The 21286-nt window shown below is 39.7% G+C and overlaps 1 protein-coding gene across 1 annotated transcript in view; it reads left to right on the top strand.

Annotated features, from left to right (window-relative positions):
• LOC146317474 (calsyntenin-2-like) overlaps positions 1-21286 on the top strand; it is a 220146-nt gene that overhangs the window by 100152 nt on the left and 98708 nt on the right. Inside the window, exon 2 of the mRNA XM_084732512.1 lies at positions 370-492. Coding sequence (XP_084588638.1) covers positions 370-492 — 123 coding nt within the window. The remainder of the gene's footprint in view (positions 1-369; positions 493-21286) is intronic.

Genomic DNA, 21286 nt, shown 5'->3' with positions numbered 1-21286 from the left:
GGTTTCAGGAATATTTCATGTCAACTGTGGAGCAGGCTCCTGATTGGTCACTGGGTTGCGTTTCTCCAAAAGCTGACTCTGCTTCAACTTTTCTGCCTCACGTTGTTGCCACCCCCTGTGGCCCCCACCGCCTCAGCCTAAACGCACTACGCCCATTCAAAATGAATGAGCTCACTGCCGTTTTTCGCTGCAACGCCTGATTCTGCCTGAATGTGGCTTAATGTACGAAGCACGTGAATTAAAATAACGATCCTTTGAATAATGCTATGAACTGAAATGTGCATTGAAGCAGAAAGTACATTAACAAAATTACAAAGGAACGCAGTAAAATTCATGCCGTTTCTCTCTTCTTCTCCTTCTCGTCCACAGTCAACAAGCACAAGCCGTGGATAGAGACATCCTACCATGGTGTGATCACAGAGAACATGGACACGGTGCTGCTGGACCCTCCGCTCGTAGCTCTAGACAAGGACGCCCCGGTCCCTTATGCTGGTAGGAGAACAAATACACACCCACACGCACTCAGAGGGAAAAAAAACATCTGCTGCACAGTATGTGTATCCACACATATTTATTAAGTAAAACACACATACAATACACACTTGCATGGCCTTTCACACACGCGCACACACACACACACACACACACACACACACACACACACACACACACACACACACACACACACACACACACTTTGTGGCCAAGATGCTTTAGTATTGTGTGCAGGCAACTGTGGCAACTTCGCACCACAAGACAAAAACAGATGATCCAACAGTTCTCTGTGCTCACTGTTTGTTATGGAGACTGAATTCCATTTATCACCCTTAGCAGTGTTAAACAAATGGTTTTCTTCTTTTTTTTTAAAGAGCACTTTCTTCTCCTTATTGTTAACAATTGATCAAAAACTCTCAGGACAGAGGGCTTACAAAGATTTTTTTGGATATCAATACATTTGTGTTTACTGTAAATAGATACACAGAACTGTTGTTAATCTACAGAGCCGCTGCACCACCATTAAATTTAAACTTTCTTTAAAATGTTTGTTCTGTTTTTGGGTTTGAGGTCATTTAAAATCACAACAGCGAGGGGTTTTGGCTGGAGGGAAGGCAGCTGACTGACGCAAGCTTACCGAGGTTTATGAAAATGCATTTATTTTCCTAATCTTGTCAGGTTTCGGGTTTGGAGTTTAGATACATCTTCTTCATTCCCCTCCTGACAGGAATCTATTCCAAGCTTCTGCTAATTGAAGCCATGTGTCATCCTCTGTCTTGTTGCTGAATTGCCTCATTTAACCTGACCGAAAGATTGTTCTCAAAAGTGGAAGATAGAAGTTGTTTTCCTGAGCCATGTCAGCTTTTCATGATGACAGCGACTATGTTTACATGCAGAAAATATATATCCAAATATCCAGATCTAAAGTATACCAAGTCTTTCTTAATGTTTATAAGTAGGTGTTGTTCTCCTTCTGATACAAACTCTGGATTTTTCTTTTGTGCGTGTATCTCTCCCCCAGCGCTAACAACTGTTGGTTAGTTGGGTTGTTTAACAACGCACAGCAACTTTTAAAATGTTACACAGACTTGCACCATCTTACCTGTCAGCTCTAGTCACACCTCATATATCTGTTAGGTCTTTAAAATGCCAGGTCTCAACATGCTGGTCTCCTGACTATTCCAAAAATAAACAAAACATAAGTAGGTGGTGGGTCCTTCTCTTACCATTTGTCTTCAGACTCAAACCAGAGAAGCTGCGTCAGTCTGCTCATTCAAAAGCAAACTCAAAACACATCTTTTCCATTAGCCTTTAACCTCATTTAATCTTCCTTAAACACTGAACTATGGTTAGTAGGGTTGGGTATCATTTGTTTTTTATCCAATACTCATGCTAAAACAAAGCTTTAAAAATGGTACCAGTGCTTAAATGGTGTCAGAACCAAAACTTTTTTCAAAAAAGTTTTTAAAAAGTTTAAGCTATACTTTAATATCTAAATATAAATAAATGCAAAACACATAACAACAACTTGAAAAGAACTCCAGCTTTACACTTCAGCAATTCTTTTTGCAGAAATATGGTCACACTGTCTAACCCGGGGAAAGACTGCTGTCATCATCATCAGTGATCACGTTATAGATAGAAAATGGTGAGTCATTCTGACACACATCGCACCACTGTTTTATATCTCTGCTCCTGATCACCGGGGCCAGAGACACCCACACTGCTGCGGGTGATGTGCTTGACATTTGGACAAGCAGTAGTCTCGCAGAGCTAGACCCACCTCCACAGTGCTAACTGAAGCAGTCGAACATCCCTCTGCTTACAACTGTATCCTGTGTGTCGCCAGATGCTTCCCCCTTCACACGCAGTTGTTTTTAAAATATTTGTCGAACATCCCATGTTGGAATCCTTTCGAGTTAAATACAAACACACTTTGGACCAATTAGTTCGGTATTTTAGCCATGTTCGTGGTAGCTACGAGCTAGCCGAGGGCTACCTGCTACCAGAGCCATGTAGAGTCAGAGTTGTGGTAATGTTAATGAAGCACATATAGTAATATGATGTGTAACATCTGCGCCAGAGGGCAGCTGTTTCAGTGGACAGCTCAGGCTTATGGCACCTATTATATGCAGCATAGTAATCAGTGTTGTGATTCAGTCCGGTAAGCACCACACCCTAATCATTCAACAACGAATACTCAGTCTATGTGAGGATGGTTACGTGTATGCACTGGTTTTGTGTGTTTATTGATATTTTTATTAAACGTACAAGCTTTTGAGGCATGCTTTGTGATACTGAGCTATAATAAACTTTTACTTGACTTGACAGAGCTGACCATTAACAAACTAGAAGCTCTGTAAAAACCCCAGTTGAGACACACATTCTTAATGCGCTGTGTACATGTTCAAAGAAAGCTCCTAAAACCCACAAAATATCAGCGGATCACAGCGGATTAATTGGGAAATACTACATTTGGACTAAAACCTCATTCCAAACAGGATATTCTGTTTACATGACCTGTTTCAAATGTGCAATGAGGTCTTAATAAATTAGCGTACATGTAAACATGTAGCCTAAATCTTAATCTGACTCTGTGGAGCTGGTTTACTCGCTCGTTACAGTTTTGTGTGTCATGTGTTTGGTAGAGGTTGACAACACAACCCTTCACTTCAGCTTCTGTACTCAGTGTTGGAGGAATATGGTGCTAGCCTTACAAACTTGTCGGATAATGACTGGAACAACTTGTCACTATAGTCCAAATGCATCAGCGGTTTTCCAGAGTCTTCCCTCATCAGTCAGGTATACAGCGTCCATGTTACCTTTGAGAGCACCTTCTTAAGCTTTTGGAGAAAAGGCTTCCACAGCTTCATAGGTCTGTAAAGAATCCTCAAGTAATCAATGAAAAACAACCCCAGGACAACACTTTGTTCTTTTTAACTTTTTATTGCCTGTCATGTTTGAGGCAATTATGCCACACAGCCCATAATGGTTTCCATTAAAGCGGGTGCTGGGGGCGGAGAGCCGACTGAAGGTTCTCTGGTTGAGTCACTGAGCAGGTACATGTGTTATAATGACAGTAGGATATCATTATAAACCTCATCTGCAGATGATTGTTCCAGGTGCTGATTGTGTTGTCTAACAAGAGCTGGAATCAGACAGCCGTCACACAGGTACAGCAGCGCTGACAGTGACAGGATGGAGAGTGACGGAGAGAGCTGTTATAATTGGACAAAGTATTCTGAGACTCAAAGGCAAACGAAGAGGCTTTTTGGCAGCTAACACTTAACAGCTCATTATGGCGAAATGGCTCCTATTAATCCCAGCGCTGACAACCATGGAAAACTGATACTCAGCTATTTTTCTCCCTCTATTTCCCCCTTTTTTGTTTGTGTTTTTGTTCTAATGGCACAACCATAATTTTGTGTTTTTCAGTGTTTTGTGTGAGCTGTTCTGTAAATAATGGGTAAATATAGCCGACCTTGAGGAGTGTGAAACAGCCTGGATCCATGTTAAAGGCTCTTTTGTTCTGCTTCTCCTCACAGGGCTTTTAACAGCCCCTATACTGTACAGTGTAACCCACATACTGTGGCGTATGTAGATGTGCTGTATATGAAGATTTAATGATCCTTTGGAGGGTTTTAGGTGAAGATTTAGTTCTCCAAAACATGAAAAAAGATACAGAATATATTATGCAAAAACTTCAGTCATCTTTTATTCATATCACAAAAGTGAGGAAGCTGAAAATATTTCTCACAGACATCCTCACATTTCACATCCTCTCCAACCGAGCAGCACTGACTTACAGTAATTTACAGTACATAGCTTTCCATAGTAACCAAACCCGTGACACAGTGAAGGTTTAACAACACTGCAACGACAAAAGAGGAAATTAATTTTGATTGTTTTTCTCCATGATTCACACTTTGGTTTGTTGACTTGAGAAGGTCAAGCTGGGTGAAATATGGCCTGAGAGGAAAAAAGCAGGGCTGTGCACTGGCTGCTGACTGGTCATATTTCTCTCCTTGTTTTTCATTGCATGCCGTCTAATGAATGAAACCCACAGAATCGCTACCAAGGAGACTCTGGAAAAAATGGCCATCAAAAGACCACCAATTTATCTTCCCCTGCAATTGTCTGCTGCTACAGCTCTCCCTGTGTTTTGCACAAACTCGCACGTAGCCCCCTCCTCAAATCTTCATCTCAGCCTGTCCCTCTGTTTGTGTTGTCCCTCAAGGGCGGAAATTATGGGGAGAACTGAGGGGTTCAAATCCCGCCCCTTTCTATCATTTAATTTTACATAATATAATAATATGCTCTGGAACCATTTGAGGCAGGAGGTCTAACCTTAATTAAAATACCATCACTTGCTGAATTTTCAACTAGTTTTCAAATGCTTTGCTTTGTATTCATGATACAGTATACAAAAAAATTTTTTTTAAACATGCTTTAACATTCTCTTTTTTGATTGCATGTAAAATGGCTGTCATGTAATTTTGTTTATAATTTTTGAAATAAAGACAATCTATATGTTAAAGTATTAGGTTTCTGGAATGTATATATATATATATATATATATATATATATATATATATATATATATATATATATATATATATATATATATATACATACATATATATACATACATATATATACATACATACTGTACCATTGCCACCTACTGGCCATTCTTGGTATTGCTGGTTGGAAATACAATAACTGATGAAGGCCGTTGGACTAATAAGAAACACTGCTATTTTTGTTAAGATTAACATTATTATTTAAAAAATATGAACATGCTGGTGCAACCCTTATCAACTATCCAGTATATTGTAGTATAGGGCAGCTCATTACTAATACCCCCAAACCCCACAAGTGAAATGAAACATCCACCCTCTCCCTCCACCTTCTCTCTCTCAACCCAAATGTCCTTTCTCCTCCTTTCCGTCTTGACTCTTTGCTCTTAGCGAGTCCTTATACAGGCAGTCACTTATGCACTACAGACACCCTCATCAATCCCAGTTTTGTTTTACTGCAGAGAGGAGTAGGCCGTCCTTCTGGCTCCACATTAATTGCAGTGTGGGAACACAGACCAGGATTGTTAAGTACTCGCCTCTTTCCTCCTCTCTTGTACTTTTCTCTTGTCATCCTTTATTCACTCTCTCGTCCACCAGCCTTCCATCACTCCCCGGAAAGCCTCATACATCCTTCTCATCTTCACTTCTTTCCCCTCCTCACCTTTTTATCTAGATATTATTTTTCCCTGTTCTTGGTCCTGTCTCTCCTGCGGTACCACATTTCACTTTGATGCAAACTACCCACAGTGGGCCTAACTTGAACATTATACGCTGAGACAGGCATCCTGGAGATAAATTGTTATTACTGTGTGCCATGATGGCATCCTCTATCCTCTCCCCCCTCGGAGCAAAGGTGTGTGGGTCGAGGAGTATGTGCTGATCGAGCGTTCTCAATCAAATTAGCATGAGGGATGGTGGCAGTGGACTCGAGGGTGCTGCGAGGCAGGCAGGCAGTTTCATTTGCTTATTCTTTATCTCAAGGCCACAGTCAACAGGCACGGATTCTCCCCATTCATCATGGTACCAGAATAATGTGGGGTGGTACATTGTTCCCTCTGCCGAACTCACACGGGGTGAAGGAGGAACAAAAGTAGTTGCAGATTTGGAGGAAAAGAGAAAATGGAGAGCTGAGAGAGAAAAATGGAGGAGACAGATGGACAATGAAAACGATAGAGGGTCATCACGAGCAGCTGTCATGGAAAAACATGTTTGATTATTCCCACTGGTGGGTTTAGTTTGTGTGTGTGTGTGTGTGTGTGTGCATGGTTGTGCATGTGAATACATTTGTGTAAACGTCATTCTAAGCATTTATTAGTTAAACCAGAGCTGCATTGTCTGTAATGCTCTTGAACTGAATGTGAGCCTGAACGTTTTGTTGATACTTTGATGTGTACTATCCAACTCATAATCATTATCATAATCATTAAACATTTTATTTCCTAATAGTTGATGAATTCTCTCTGCAGCAGCTATAAAGTTCACCATCAGTCCAATAACACCTTGTTTACACAGATGCAAGAAAATACATTTGTGTAGAATTATATGGCTAGTTTAAGCAGCTGTATTGATTAAATTTTAAGCGCATCTGCCCTATCAGACACTCATGAGATGGTTGAAATGCCAATACTGACATAAGTTCAACTTAGCTGTATCTCCTTTTTTTTAAATGTATAACAGGACACTGTTATACACTTCCTTGGGTCGATGCAGTGTGGTTTACCATACATAAAAGGAAGCATCTTTGGGATACATTTATTATGAATTAAACCTCACTCAGACTAACTTAACCCCAGTGTGAAAGAGACAACATTTGTTTGAATAGGTTATAGGATTGTTTGGCTAAATAGTTGAACTAGGCTTAACTTTTGCAATAACACACCGTCATCTGAGTTGTGTTAGCCAATCAAATACATGCAAGTACATACCTGGTGGATTAATCTGTGACTAAAACAAATGATAAAATGGTTGCTGCTATGAGAACTTTTTCACAGTTTTAAATAGCAGTCGACAGATGCTAATATTTAGAGAGCAGGGTGGCTGGAGGCTGTTATAAAATGCCAAAATCAAAACAAATAAAAGTCATGTGTACTTTCATAATTCCTTGAACATTACAACCAAATATACACGGTTATCTTAGCCAGTAACATGTTGTTGTAGGTGTTTGTTTTTTGTTTATCAGCTATATATATGTAGATAATCTACCACAAAACTATATCTTGGAGTATTAGAGACTGCTGTGCAATTCACAGATCTGTTCCACAAACTAGAGTTCCTGGATTATATTTCATGTCTTGCCAGGACCTGAAGTTCAGTCAGACAACTCACATTTAAGAATGTTTAATGCAGCAGCAGAACATCGTTTGGCATCTGGACTCCGACCTCATCACTCCTCACAGATTATGTTTACATAGAGATAGTGAGGAGTGATGAACACATATGTTGAACCTCCTGTCGGAGCCTGCAGGTGGATGCTGGGGTGGTGATGGTGGGGCTGAATGAACAAGCAGTGATGCTGTTGCAAGGCAGCGATAGCACTGACAGGCAGAGGGAGAGATGGGAGGTTTAAGCGGTTTAAGTAGACTGCAGCTTGAGTTGACTGCCTGAACTAGCTCGCAGGTGTCACTACATTTGTTTTATACAACAGTCTAACTGGACATTTACATGTTTTAGTGAAAACACAAAAGTAGTAACAGAGCTATTTATGAATGTGAACATCAGGTAAAAGTTGAGATTTGCTGTTGAAGACTCTCACATATTTGGAAGTCAAACAAATATAGTCAGGTCAAGTATAATTAACCTCAATTTTTACTTTGTCAAGAACTCTTTTATGTACAAGGAGGGACGTTTTAGATTACTTTGCTATGCCTGTTAAACAGAATTGTTTTTATTCTCCAAAACTGTTGGCCATGACTTGATGAACCTGACTTCAATGAGATAATAGTGACATGAGATATTATTGAAACTTTTTCCGCTGTGACGAAGATGCTAACAATTCCCAAATTCCATAGTTTTCCCATTTGGAAAGTTTCTTACACTTTCATAGTTACTTTTTTGAGAAAAGCAAAGAAAAATAGAAATAATTGAAAGTTGTCTCAGTGCCAGTCATCCCATTTTTCCCAGGCACACAGTCGAAATCCATTTATTTCTTCTAGTATGATGTAAACGTAGGACTTATTATCATAAGTTCAAAGCCAGTGGTGAGCAGGACTTTTGCAATGAAAAGCTGCTATTTGAATTATGTGGGCATGCATTATTTACAAAACTTGACTTGTTAATGAGACCCAATGATGGATGGTTGAATAATTGTGAGTGAAAAGTTTTTAATATTCCTGCATTTCTGTCAGGAACGTTCACATCATGCTGTGGTTCACAGCTCTCCATCACTTTTTCCAGTCATAATTAAAACTGCTCGGCAGATCGACAAGTTCTCATTGCTGCCTAATGCTCTTTTGCTTACAGCTGTATTGTCTTTTTTTTCTTTTGTGCTGGAACAATTCTTCCATGACAATGACAGCATTTGATGTGCAGTACACGTGTATTGTCCAAAATATTTTCCATCCGCTCAGAAACAGCAGGTTGCCGTATTATTGCAATCTGAAAAGAAGGCCAGGACATTTGGAGGAGAATAGAAATTGGGAGCAAATAAAAAATTGTATGATTGCATTTAAGTGTTTTTTTTTTTTTTTACCACAGATCATGAATAGTTTTGTATGTGTTCCTGTTAAGCATCTTCACATTATAACAATAGGCAGTATCACTTTTCCAAATACCAATCTACCTACAGTGACTACCTGAAAGTGAAACTGCACCAAGGTGACAAAAGCAGAGGTGCTAATTAAACTGTAGGAGCCAACAAAGCAGGAGCTATGACACACTTCAAAGGTGGTGAGGAAAAAGAGGAAGCAGAACAAGGAGGGAAAGAGACAAAAAAAATGTTAGAAAAAGGGAGCTGGGAAGATGAAAGAGAGACACAAAGGTAGACCCAGGAAACAGGGATATATGTATGTGTGTGTGTGTGTGTGTGTGTGTGTGTGTGTGTGTGTGTGTGTGTGTGTGTGTGTGTGTGTGTGTGTGTGTGTGTGTGTGTGTGTGTGTGAAGGAGAGAGACAGAGGGGGGAACCGAAAGAGATGATGTGATGGATCATCAAAGGATAAGCGAGAGTATTGAAGGGACAGTCTGATCAAACCGCACAGGTGTCTGTCTGTCTGCCCCGAGGAGAAGAGGAACATATCACTTTGCCCGCCTCTCTTTTCCCTCTCTCTCTCTCCCTCTCCCTCGCTCTGCCCTCTTTGCCTTTGTGCAGCTGTTAAATTTCTGCAGCGGGGGCTCAGTCGTAAGGTAACAGTGAGGCAGGTCTGCAACATGAAACAGACGCACAACATCAAAGATTCCGTATGGTCTTTAGAGGGATAACACCCACCTGCAAACCTGATTTCTCTCTGCTGCAGTCACCATTAGCAGACCTGCATGAACATCTTACTTTATTTTGTCAGTATCTTGTCTGTTGGTGTTCACCTCTATATAAAGTAATAACATTCCATTAATACATTAAAGCACTATTTTCTAATGAACAGTGGCTCATGTGACTCTGTATTAAGGAATGTGCAAGGAATTACCCTCAGACTCTGCAGTTTCCTTCAGTCCTACAGAGCTTTTTAGCACCTTCAGCTCCTTGTTTTCAGGTGGGTCTATTTGCATTTAGACAATATTACAGGACACGATAATTATGAGTCACACCCTTGAAACGGTTGATGTTTGTTTACGTTTAACCACCAAAACTACAAGGTTAGGCTCAGGTGCAAAAGGATCGTGGTTTGGATTCAAATCATAGAGGGTGCAATAATGAGCGGACAGAGCGCCTGACCTCTGGCATCGGCTTGTTTTTGAAGATTACAGTGTGGTGGCTCTGGCTGTCTCCTTCTTAGCAGTTCCTGACACGGCTGACTCCCTGCTAATCCAAAACTGGGCAAAAGAGGTGGAGCGTAGGTGAAGATGAGGATATAGAGACTAGAACCGTTTGTTTGTACGAGGCTGTTACGTGTTTCTGCTGCTGTTATTATATATTCATGCTATCTATTGCTCTACATTATTCTTTATCATATATATAACTATATTATTGTTATTATCATGTTTGTCAGCATCACTCTGTTCTTGCACACCAGATTCTTTTGGACTGTGTCCAACGTCCATTGATTTTTAGTGCCTACCTGTACCATACTTGTTTTTTTGTTTGTTTACATTGCCACTGGGCGTACCTTGTGCATCCTGTGTACTTGTCATTTATATTGTATGTATTTTGTCTTTATTGCATGTACTTTCACTGCTATGACCATGTATGCGTTCAGTACCTCCTACAATGGACACCAAAAGTGGTGATGTTTAGAAAAAAGGGGTACAACTCTTAAAACACAAGTCCAGTGTGGTTTTGGAGCAGTAGTACAGTTTTGTCTGTGCAGGCTTTTCACCTCTCGCTGTATCTCCCTCCATTTTTTTTCTTCTGTTCTGAGCAGGAGACTGGCTCTCAGTGAGCTGTCAGAGTGTGTGTATTGATATCTCCTACTTGCCTTAGGACACGAGGTTCAGCGCTACGCCTCCACACCCACCTCTCTCTGTTTGTTCCCAGCAGGACGGATACATTCCCCTTTTTAGTCCTCTCAATCCTTTTTCTGGTTTCCCCTCGCCCTCGCTGTCTCTCTTCTCTCTCCTGCTCTTTTTCTCACTCCTCCATCAAAACATCTTCATTCGAACTTATCTGAACTAACCCACACTAATGTTTTTCCTGCCTGAGTCAACAACATCCTCTTATTATAAACCAGCGAGGTATCATGTTTGTCACATTTTATTGATCCTTCTCTTACTTGACTTTGTATCTGACCTGCACGTTTGGCCCCATGATGGTTAGCCTGCCAGGAACTCTCCCTGCGGGGCGTGTTGTTTATACGTGAAAAGCATTAAAAGCGTTCAGAATTTTACTTTGATCAAATCATTGTTGATAGGTGGAGACAGAAGCATTTTACTTTCAAAATGTTAATTATATTAAATTATTCAAGCTCCTAAAATTAAATGTCAAAGTACAGCAGATCTACCTCAGAACTGAATATAATTAAAGGAGAAAACTGTTTTTGCTCCATTAGTTTCACCTGTGGATTAGCATCTGGCCCTGATATTCATTCCATGTTTTAAGGTTGATGGTGACAAAATTAGGTAGTTATAAGAGTTGAAGTTCAGAAGTTTAAACATTATGGGATAGTGCAGCAAAAATTAAGAGGCACAGGTGAGCATACTGTATGATGATTAATACCTACAATATGATTGCCTTTTAAAGCACGTTCACACCTAAAGATCTGATTTCTGAATCCAACCAGTGCAAGGATGATATATTTCAATGTTCCAACTGGTTCACATTCACAAAAGCAAAACTCAGATGGTGTAGAAAATGTTGACCCATACACTGACCCATGCGTGACGTGCCTGTCTTGAGTCGAGCAGCTGTAAAACAGTGGACATTTCATTTCCTAGAAAAGTCTCCTGCTGTTTTTTTTTTTTTTTTTTTTTTTTACTTAAAAACTTTTCTTCTCAAGCAGCAAAATGTCCTGTACAGCTGAAAGCAAACATGAAACAGTAAAATAAAAAGATACCTGAAGGTACAAATAGTGGCACAGGTGAAAAACTAAACCACAGAGGTTCAGTTAGAAGCTACAGAATACTGAGAGTTGAACACACAGACACTTTTAAAAACACCTTTCTCTCTACTGTCCTGCACAGACATGAGTCTCACTCCACATGCTTGTCTGAGGGGGAGAAGCTGGCTAGCTTTGGCTCGGCTGGTTTTGGGGTTGGCATATGTCTATCTTTGGTTTTAGACATAAATTACTCTAGCTGGGAAGCTTTTATTGCACGTACGGTAGCATAATTAGTTGTTGTCATTTCCAGTAATGCTAACATTGCAGCTTCACTCTGTTTATCAGTGAAGCATCCAGGGGAGAGAAGGGAGGCAGGGAGGTGGTAGCAAAGGCGCTTCTAATTCACCAGTCACTACAACCGGAGGGGAAAACATTTTTCAACCAATAAAATGACATACAATGCCACACTTCTGCGATTGGTTAAAATGGTCTTCACACTACAAATGAACACCTGCAGAGTTCACTTTGACACCCCTTTGGACGGGATCAGAGTTCGAGTTCAGCATTCACACCAACCCAAACAAACTTCACTGGGGGGTGTAAACACTCCACAGTTCAGTTCAACCAGACTAAGAAAGGCTGGTGTGAACCCACTCTTACTGCTGCTGCTGTTCATTATTAATGAGTTCAGGTGTCCTTATTATCAGGATGTGATTGATGCTGTTTGAATGCAAGCAAGGCTAAAAACAATGGTTCACAAAGAGGAAACTGTTTATCCACACCTCCACATTCCTGTTGCAGGAAGTTGAAATATTTACTGAATCTAAGTTTATTTGGTTTAACAGTTCATAGTCATATTTTATCATATTTTAGTCTTTGTTATTATTTTGTTTTAGTCAAGATTTCAGTCAGTGGATCCTAATTAATTTTAATTTTAGCTTAATGATTTCCTCACACAGTTTCAGTGTTAAGTTTTACTGTAAAATCTTTTACTGAAGGACATTTCTCCTGTCTGTAAAAATTCCAATGATGAATAAGCAGACCTTGGTCTGTCTTTAGTCATCTCGGCTGAGAATGTGTTCTTTCATGTATAAATGAATGCGTAAGTCATTATTGATGCATCATTATTGGATTTCAGACAGTGATAATGTTCAGACTTTTTATGTTTTGTTTGCTGAGATATTCTGCAGAATATGGCATCATGTTGAACTCAAAATCAGCAGTAAAATTGTATAACCTGCGTTATTAAAGCTGATGTGTATTATCTGAAAAACATCATCTTTATTTGCTCTACATTAAGCTAAAATTAATACAGAATTGTGTTAAATGTTTGCTGAATGAGTCATAAGAAATCACAGAAAGAAAGAACAGATGTTTACTGTGAGCTTGTTCTGTTAAATTTTACAGTATGTTAACACAAAGTCAACACGTCCTTAATACATATAGAACTTTTTGCACTAATATTATATTTAGTCTTATTAGGGAATTAACATGCATGTTATCAAATCAGTCAGGTTGCATAAGCTGGCTTTTCTTTGGTTGTGTTTTTTCCAAACATCTGTAATCCACAAGGTGAATATAAGAGAAAAATGTCCACAGGTCATCTCTCCTCTTTCTTTTCCTTTCTTTTGGATGTCAACGAATACTTATCACCCAAACTTCCATTGACAAACTTAATCACTAATTAATCATTAATCACATTAATCGCTGCATTAACTAAAAGCAGCAGGGGGTTAAAGATTAACTTTTGTGTTGTAAAAAAGATGGATAAATCTGTCCACCCAATCTTTAAAATCATGAACAAGTAAAAATGTCAAATCCTATTACGTCTGAGCTGAAACGATAAAAAAAAAAATCACTTCTGAATTGAATTGTACTGGCACAACTTTAAATGTCAGACTTATCTTGGCAAATGTATGTATTGGATCGTGACCCGCTGTATCTAGATATGTATCTAATCATCTGACAGGGAGAGATGCACTCCGCTAGAAAGATACGCAGCAACCAAGTTCATTAAAAGTCTGTTTTCACTCAATATTATAGAGAGTGGTTTCATGTCATGAAAAGCCCTAATTAAAGTCCCAATTTAGAAATTGAAAGACACTTTTTATTACTGACTAAGCAATTTGTGGTCTCCATAACACACTTGCTGCTTGGCCTCCAGGTGATGTGTGTGTTTGTGTATGTAGACTGCCTCTATAATTGTTTATAGCCTTCTGTTGTCAACAGGATATAATGGATTGCACTCACTCCATCCCCTTTAGATCCCATCTGTGTTTGACTGTACTGTTCGTCTCACAGGGGGTTATTGATGGTTTTGTTCCTTCATATTGAATTTATTGTTTAAGACAGAGTGTGTGACCTTAATTGAGTATCGTTACCATGTCGTCTTACTGAGTTGAGCTACTCTCAACTGAGGCTGATTGTGTCCTTGTCTTGTTTCAGTGAAACTACAGTAAAAAGGCAATTTAAATACAGAGGAAGGATTTTTTCACTGTCTGAGAGAAACTGCACATATCAACACATTGTTTCAGGATCTGATGACTCCAAAATAACTCGCATCTAACCAAAAAATGTGAAGTTCCAGTCTCTGAAAAGATGGACTAAAGGGTTTCTGGGGCACGCTGACAAATGGGGAAAACCCATTTATAGGATGGGAATCACCATACCGCTCCACCGTTGAGTCGAGCTAATTGGATCCATATAAGATGTTCAGAGTAATTACATGTCCAGTAATGCTTCACTGGGGCTCTGTCATCAATGCATTGTCAAGTTGCTCACAGTGTCAAACAACCTCTTAGCCTCGGATTGATTTTCCGGAGGACCCGGTCCCTTCCCTTATTACGCTATTACCCTCTTTTTCTATTCTGTGCTTGATCTGTCCCTCATTTCTTGACACCATGTGATGATTTCCAATTTCTAGAATGCTCTCAATTTCTTTTTTTTTCTGTTTCCACTCATAATGAGCCTAGGCTGTGTGTGTGCTTGTGTTTGTGTCTGTGAAGCAGCCATGTGGCAGCTTATTTATTAAATGAAAAGGTGTTATTTCAGACTGAAAAAGCACATTTTGCAACTGATGCTCCTACTTTTATCCCCATGCTCTGGGGCAGCATGCATATGACCCCCATGTATCTTATGTACCATAACAACAGCCATACAGAACGATTTATCACGGCATGAAGATCGTCAATGTTACATCTGTGAGCCAAAATTGATTTGTGAAGGGAATTATTTTCTCTGCATTTAACCCATTCTAAGTAGCAAGAGCAGTTGGCAGCCACTGTGTGCCTAGAATCCAGCTCCAGTTTTAAGCCTTGGTCAAGGGCACTGATAAGAGATGGTTGAGAAAACGTCATGCAAACATTGGAAGAACATGCAAACATAGGTCTCCACTCTTTAGTTTAAGCTGCTACCTTACAAAAGCTGTCTTAGACTTTTTTAGTCTGATCAATAAACAAAATACACTCAGAGAAAACCAAACAAAACACCCTCTGAAATTAAGTTTCTCTCTTTTACAAAGTAAAAATAACTTAGTTGCCTTGAGGACAAATTGTAAAACACACTTCCAACTGAATTCCAACTAAAACAAACCAAAGCCATCTTAGTTCATTTTACCACTGTTCAACAATCATCATCTCTGGTTTGAGCAAAATCTCTTGCCCCTCTCTTGCTTGATGCCACTATTGAACCCAGCATCCCAGGAGTCAGGCTGCTGAGCCCGGTTCATCATGCTCACCCAGCTCCAGTTCTGGTGCACATTCTGGCACCGCTTCCTGCTGGCATTCCCCACTGGGTCCCCTTTGCCCCAAGCCTGAAAACCTCGTCCTCCTGGCTGTCTAAAGCCAGCAGCTACGGTTAGCAGCAGTTAGCAGGTACCAGAGATTAGCAACTAAACTCACATGACTTAGTCTTAAGTCAGACTAAAATCACAATTTGTTCACATTAGACTCAACCTGACAAAATCAAAAAAGGCTTGTAAATTGATTTGGACTTCCATGCTTCCATGACTTCACTTTGACTTGGGCCTTTTGACTTGAAAATACTTTGAGAGTATGTCTTTTTTAGTGTGCCATTACTCAATTAATTTCCCCTCATTTCCTCAGTGAGCTAATATTAACACTGTTTCATCTCAGCAAGCTGACACTTAACTCCCCCGATGCACTTTATTTGAACCAATCCAACAGCGTTCAATCAAGTTGCAGGATAAGACCATGAAAAACTAATTTTACATGAGCTCCAGCTGGAAAGAATTACACCAAGGATAATTTACAAAAACTACATAGTGGTCAACAAAAAAGAAAATTCGCAAATTACAGAGGGAAAGGCAACAACTTCCAACTTCATTTTACATTTGAAGTTATACAAGAGCACATGATGACTTGTTTAGAACTCAAAACTCAAAGTTTATGACTTCGGACTCCACTTTAGACTTGAGTGCAAAGACTTGAGACTTACTTACTTACTTACTGCTCCGTATTTGTTTTGAGTATGAATTAAACAGGTGGCCAAAATCTTGCAGTTCTTACATATTGCACCTTTATTACTAGTTAAAACGTAACTTGGCATCTTAGTCTGGAATCTCTCAGTTCATTTTCAGTTTCAAAGGGGTTTTATCAATGGGTGCAGACCACAGTGCCTCTGCTGATTAAACCTACAACCAATCAGAGCAACGAAACATGTGACATAGCGTTGAGTTACTCATGCAAACCGGGGCGGTGCTCTGTCTATTTCCAAGCAGCATCTGAGGTGATAAATAGGCAATGCAACAGCAGCAGAATCTTGATTCATATTTGATCAACGCTGCACAGTTTGACAGTTTTATCTGGGTGTCATGCTTCTGGTACGTTGCTCCAAACGTGTGACTTTCCGAATCTGGCTGGTGGAAATCTGTCTGACCGGGAGGGCGGCCAGACAAATCTGCCCTGCTCGACTACTGTTAGACTGATTGGTAGACCGACTTTTGTAAACATATTTATTCCAATTTCAATATTTTGTTTCATATTAGTTTCTTGTAACCTCCTCTGCATTCAAATCTGTCTTCCTTGTGCCATCTGCAGAGGAGGGGAGCCAGTAAAAACTTGTTTACTGGCAGTGTCTGTGTTTTGGCTGTGGGAGACGGATGGGAGGTGGAAGGTAGAGCGTCAATTGTAAGTGCTGCCTCTCTTTTCTCGAAATGACGGCTGAAAGAACCTGCTCTTCAAGGATAGAGCGCTGACCCGTGGTCGTGATGTGAGCTGGAATTACTTAATGAAATGTGCAGTGAATGGCAGCTGAAACTAATCCAGTAATTCTCTATGTTCTCTCGCTCTTGCTCTCTCCGTCTCTGACAGTGGTTTGACAGGGCTTCAGTATCCTGACAGGCCAATTAGACAGCAATTTGCATATCTTCCTCGCTCCATTTGCCTTGTTCATGTGAGCATAAAATAGGATAATCTGGCTTTTGGACCTGTGTACGACATCAGAGTCACACGGACTAACTTTATCCTCCATCATCCATGACCCCTCCACCCTCATAACCCCACCCCGTCTCTCTCTCTTTGTAACTGACTCTAACCTCTGTTGTTCCATCACCTTTGTCTCATCCTTTCTCGTTCCTGTTCAACGTCACCTCTTTAAACTCCCTCTCCACTCTCATCATCGTCATTATCCCAATTACACAAAGTAAACAGGAAGACAGCACGCTCTGATTGGTGCTAATTGAAGATGTTGATAGCTTTTTTTCCCCAAGAAATCATTCAGTTACAATTAATATTTTATTCCCACCGCATGATATATGATGAACTAACTAAGATCATGCATGCAAACATTCTTGAGCAACTGATGGGCCTCAAAAACAACCAGCCTTTAATAAATTATTTAATTATTGCTGTACACTTTAGAAATATGAAATTAAAGTAAAAAAGACTTTATTTCAGTCACTTATTTAACAAACTGTAGTATCTAAGTTCAACTCCACTTTTAATGATGTTCTTGGTTATAAAGCTAGACTCGATGTATTGAGTTAATGTACCCTATAGAATTTCTTACAAGTCATCCCTCTTGGCTGATGCTAGCTGGTACAGTCATTAAGTCCATGCAGTAGACTAATTTGAATATTTTTGGCACCACAGGAACACAGAGTGCTTTGTTTTGTCTGTATCTTGCTAAAATCACACACTCCTAATTGTGTATTTTAATATACTGGCATCAAATTATTAAACACTTGATGCGCTTCGTTAAATGCGGCACATTTGCACTCATCTGTTACAAAGCAAGGAGTTAACATAACCCATTCACAGCCTTTCTCCTTTAGGCATCGCACTAAACAATTGATAAAATGTAAAACTGGGCGAAATAATGAACACAGGAAGTTTGTGCAAAATGAGTAATGAATTTTGAGCAGATTATTTCCTGTGAATATTGCATCAGAGATTTCCTGATATTTTTAGGATCTTTTTATGCAATTCTCTGCCTGAATTATGTATTTAATTACTTACTTTTTAACAATAATAGCTACTTTATTGGCTTCTCTCTCTCTTTTTTTTAACAAAATCAGTGTTTTTTTCTTGACACTTGTTCATTCCATTAGCTCTTTATGTGTGTGTTTTTTTCACTCTGCTCTTATCCTGTGGATGTTTGTCTTAAATAATAGTCTAACCTTTAAAAATAACTATTTCAGTTAGCTTTCTTCACAGAAATGTATGAAATGCAGATCAACAGATAATATGTGGCTACAAGAGACAGGTGTACTGTACTGTGTGTTAAAATGTACCTGCACAGCAAACAACTGTGCAGAATATTTATTTATTACTTCAGTGTGCAGTGCATCAAGACAGACAGAGAGACTCAGTGGGAACAACATTGTTTTTTATCATCTTTGTTGATTACACATAAAAAAAAAAAGCATTCTTACCTCTGCAGCGCCATAAACGTCCTCCTGTGTATCGTCCTTTATAGCAGTGTTCCCCAACTCTGGTCCTCAGGGCCCACTGCCCTGCATGTTTTAGATGTTTCCCTGCTCCAACACACCTGATTCACATGATCAGCTCGTCATCAAGCCTCTGCAGAAGCCTGACAACAACCTGATCATTTGAATCAGGTGTGTTGGAGCAGGGAAACATCTAAAACATGCAGGGCAGTGGGCCCTGAGGACCAGAGTTGGGGAACACTGCTTTACAGCATCCAGTGGATCTGAATGCAGAATATTTCGATTACGACAAATGCATAGTTTTTGTTTGAATAGCACCTTATTCAAGAAAGTTGAATGAAACAAATGCAAATGACCTCTTTTAGAAATCATTTTTTTCGTTGTTTTCATTTATTCTCACTGTACCGTATAAAACAGGCATTTGTACAGATGATAAACTCTGGTTTGGACACTGGGTCACAGACTGGATTTGAAAAACTGGTTGGGTGTCTGGCTGTTTTCTGTCAAAGTGAAAGAGAAAAACAACCTTTTTATTCTATGATGCTTCAGCCTGAGAGACCTCGAGATTAACATCTGCGTTAGAGAGAGACAGAGACAGAAAGGGAGGTCAAATAAGGATGAGCCTAATAAGCACAAAAGCGATGAAGTGACTTTGTCTGTGTTATTGTATATATTTTTCCCACTATTCTTATTGTCATCAAATAAAAAAAAAACTACAAAATTTAACCCAAACAATCCCCATCACAATGTGTTGCTCATCACAGCCACATTTTAATTAATGAATTAATTAATTACTTATTACCCCCGATTACCCAGTGTTGGGGGAGGACAATAAGAACAGGATACCGGACACAAAGATGGTGTTGTTTCCGTCCAGTGAGACCTGCTCACCTGACATATACACAAAAACAGTTTAAAAGTTTCTGGGTTTATTTCAGGGGTGTGTGACCTGCTGAGTATATTTGTGTGGAGGTTGGTGTGGTTAACAGTCAGCTGCAGGAGAGAGAGAGGTGTGGAGGGGGTGGCTCATGAGAGCAGTGTCAGGTGAGCTGATTAGCACAGCTGCTGCCGGTTGCCTAATTACACTCTCTCCTTCTTATGCAGTAGTGTTCTGGCCCTCCGTTGACTTCTGCTCCCACAACAAGAGGAACTGCGTGGGTTTTTGGTTGCTTTTGAGCTGACAGGAGAACATGTGCTGCAGCAGCCAGGCAGCAGCAGACGCATTTCGTACATTGTGTGAGTTACGTTGGAGTCTTTTGGATAGGAGTCATGAAATAAAATAAATATTGTCTGAGAGCTTGATCTGTGTGTCTGTGCCGGGGGATCACAGTAAAAAATCTTTTACTGCAATACCGTAAGTGACCACCGGGAAAAGTTGGAGGCATGACTGAGATGTATCCAGGTTCTCCTTTATACAGCGATGGGAGAACCGGCAGGAACAGACGGTCAAAGACAAAGTTTTAATTAATTTTTCATGGATGTTCGCCACCTGTTTTCAACACATTCGTCTCCAACACTGTTGACTTACACTGGAGTGGAATAATTAATAGTAATGACACGTTTGATGTGCACGTAACCACAACGGTTTTCAGGTGTTGTTAACAGTTGCGTGTTTGCTGCACAAAATTCATCACTCCAATTAGTGACTTCAGATGAAACAGATACCTGCTGCCTTCTGATGGCTGTAAAAGAGTGTGAAGGGAAGGCCGTCAGTGCAGTAACTGTGGTCGATTACAGTGCGAGTAAGAATCACTCATTAATCTTTATTCTGCCTCACTGACATTGATTCCCTAATTGAAATACAGCTTTTCTTTTTTTTGCACGGTCACATATCAGCTGTTCGGAAAACGTAGAATAAAAGTGCAAAATGAGCAGAACATAAATAAAAAAGTGTTTATGTAATTTCAGGGGGGTTGATATTGTCTCTTCACTTAATAAAGTGAACAAAATATTAAGGAATACAAATGGAGCAAAGGAAAAATAGCACTCCATCTGGGTGGCTGTTATACATTTTTATTTGATTTTTTTTTTTTTTTTTGCAGAGATTACATTATGTACTGAGACTGTAACCACTTGTGAACTACTGTAACATTATTCACTTAATATTTAATGGGATAATTTTTGGGAGCTGACAGCTATTGCCCATGCTCTTCCTTAAAAAATAATGACCCACTTTTGTTTTTTGCTTTTTTAAAACATCGCTTTCCTCCATGTTTAAGTCTTTTATCCCCCCCTTGGATAAAATGCATATCTCTCCTTCCACATCATCTTTTCCATCATTTTTTCCACCATTTTCTTTAGTCCTTCTCCACACTCTTATAAGCATCTCAGCTCTTCACCTCTCCAAAATGCTCCCTGTTTACTGGCAGTCAGCTGTTAGGTTGCTGCTGTTCAATAAATTAGATTTCATCCTCATGGTCCAATCTACTCCTAATTAACTGCCTCAAACACACAAACACACACATAACCTTAAGGCAGAGTGTGTACTGCTGGACATGGGTCTCCAGGGTCAATTATGGCAGTGTAATGATTGTAATTGGCTAATTTTCAGCCCATTACCCTATTTTATGTCTCATGCAGCAGGTTGTAATTTAGTGAAGGAGTGATGGCTGGTCTGGCTCTGGGTGATATATGATAGTCAGCACAAGAAAAGGGGAGCTCCGTCATTAATAGTGTCTAG

This window comes from Lutjanus erythropterus, chromosome 12 (genome assembly GCF_056507025.1).
Source record: "Lutjanus erythropterus isolate fLutEry1 chromosome 12, fLutEry1.hap2, whole genome shotgun sequence".
Taxonomy (NCBI): Eukaryota; Metazoa; Chordata; class Actinopteri; order Lutjaniformes; family Lutjanidae; genus Lutjanus; species Lutjanus erythropterus.
The sequence above is the reverse complement of the archived record's forward strand: the minus strand, read 5'-3'. Positions and strand labels throughout refer to the sequence as shown.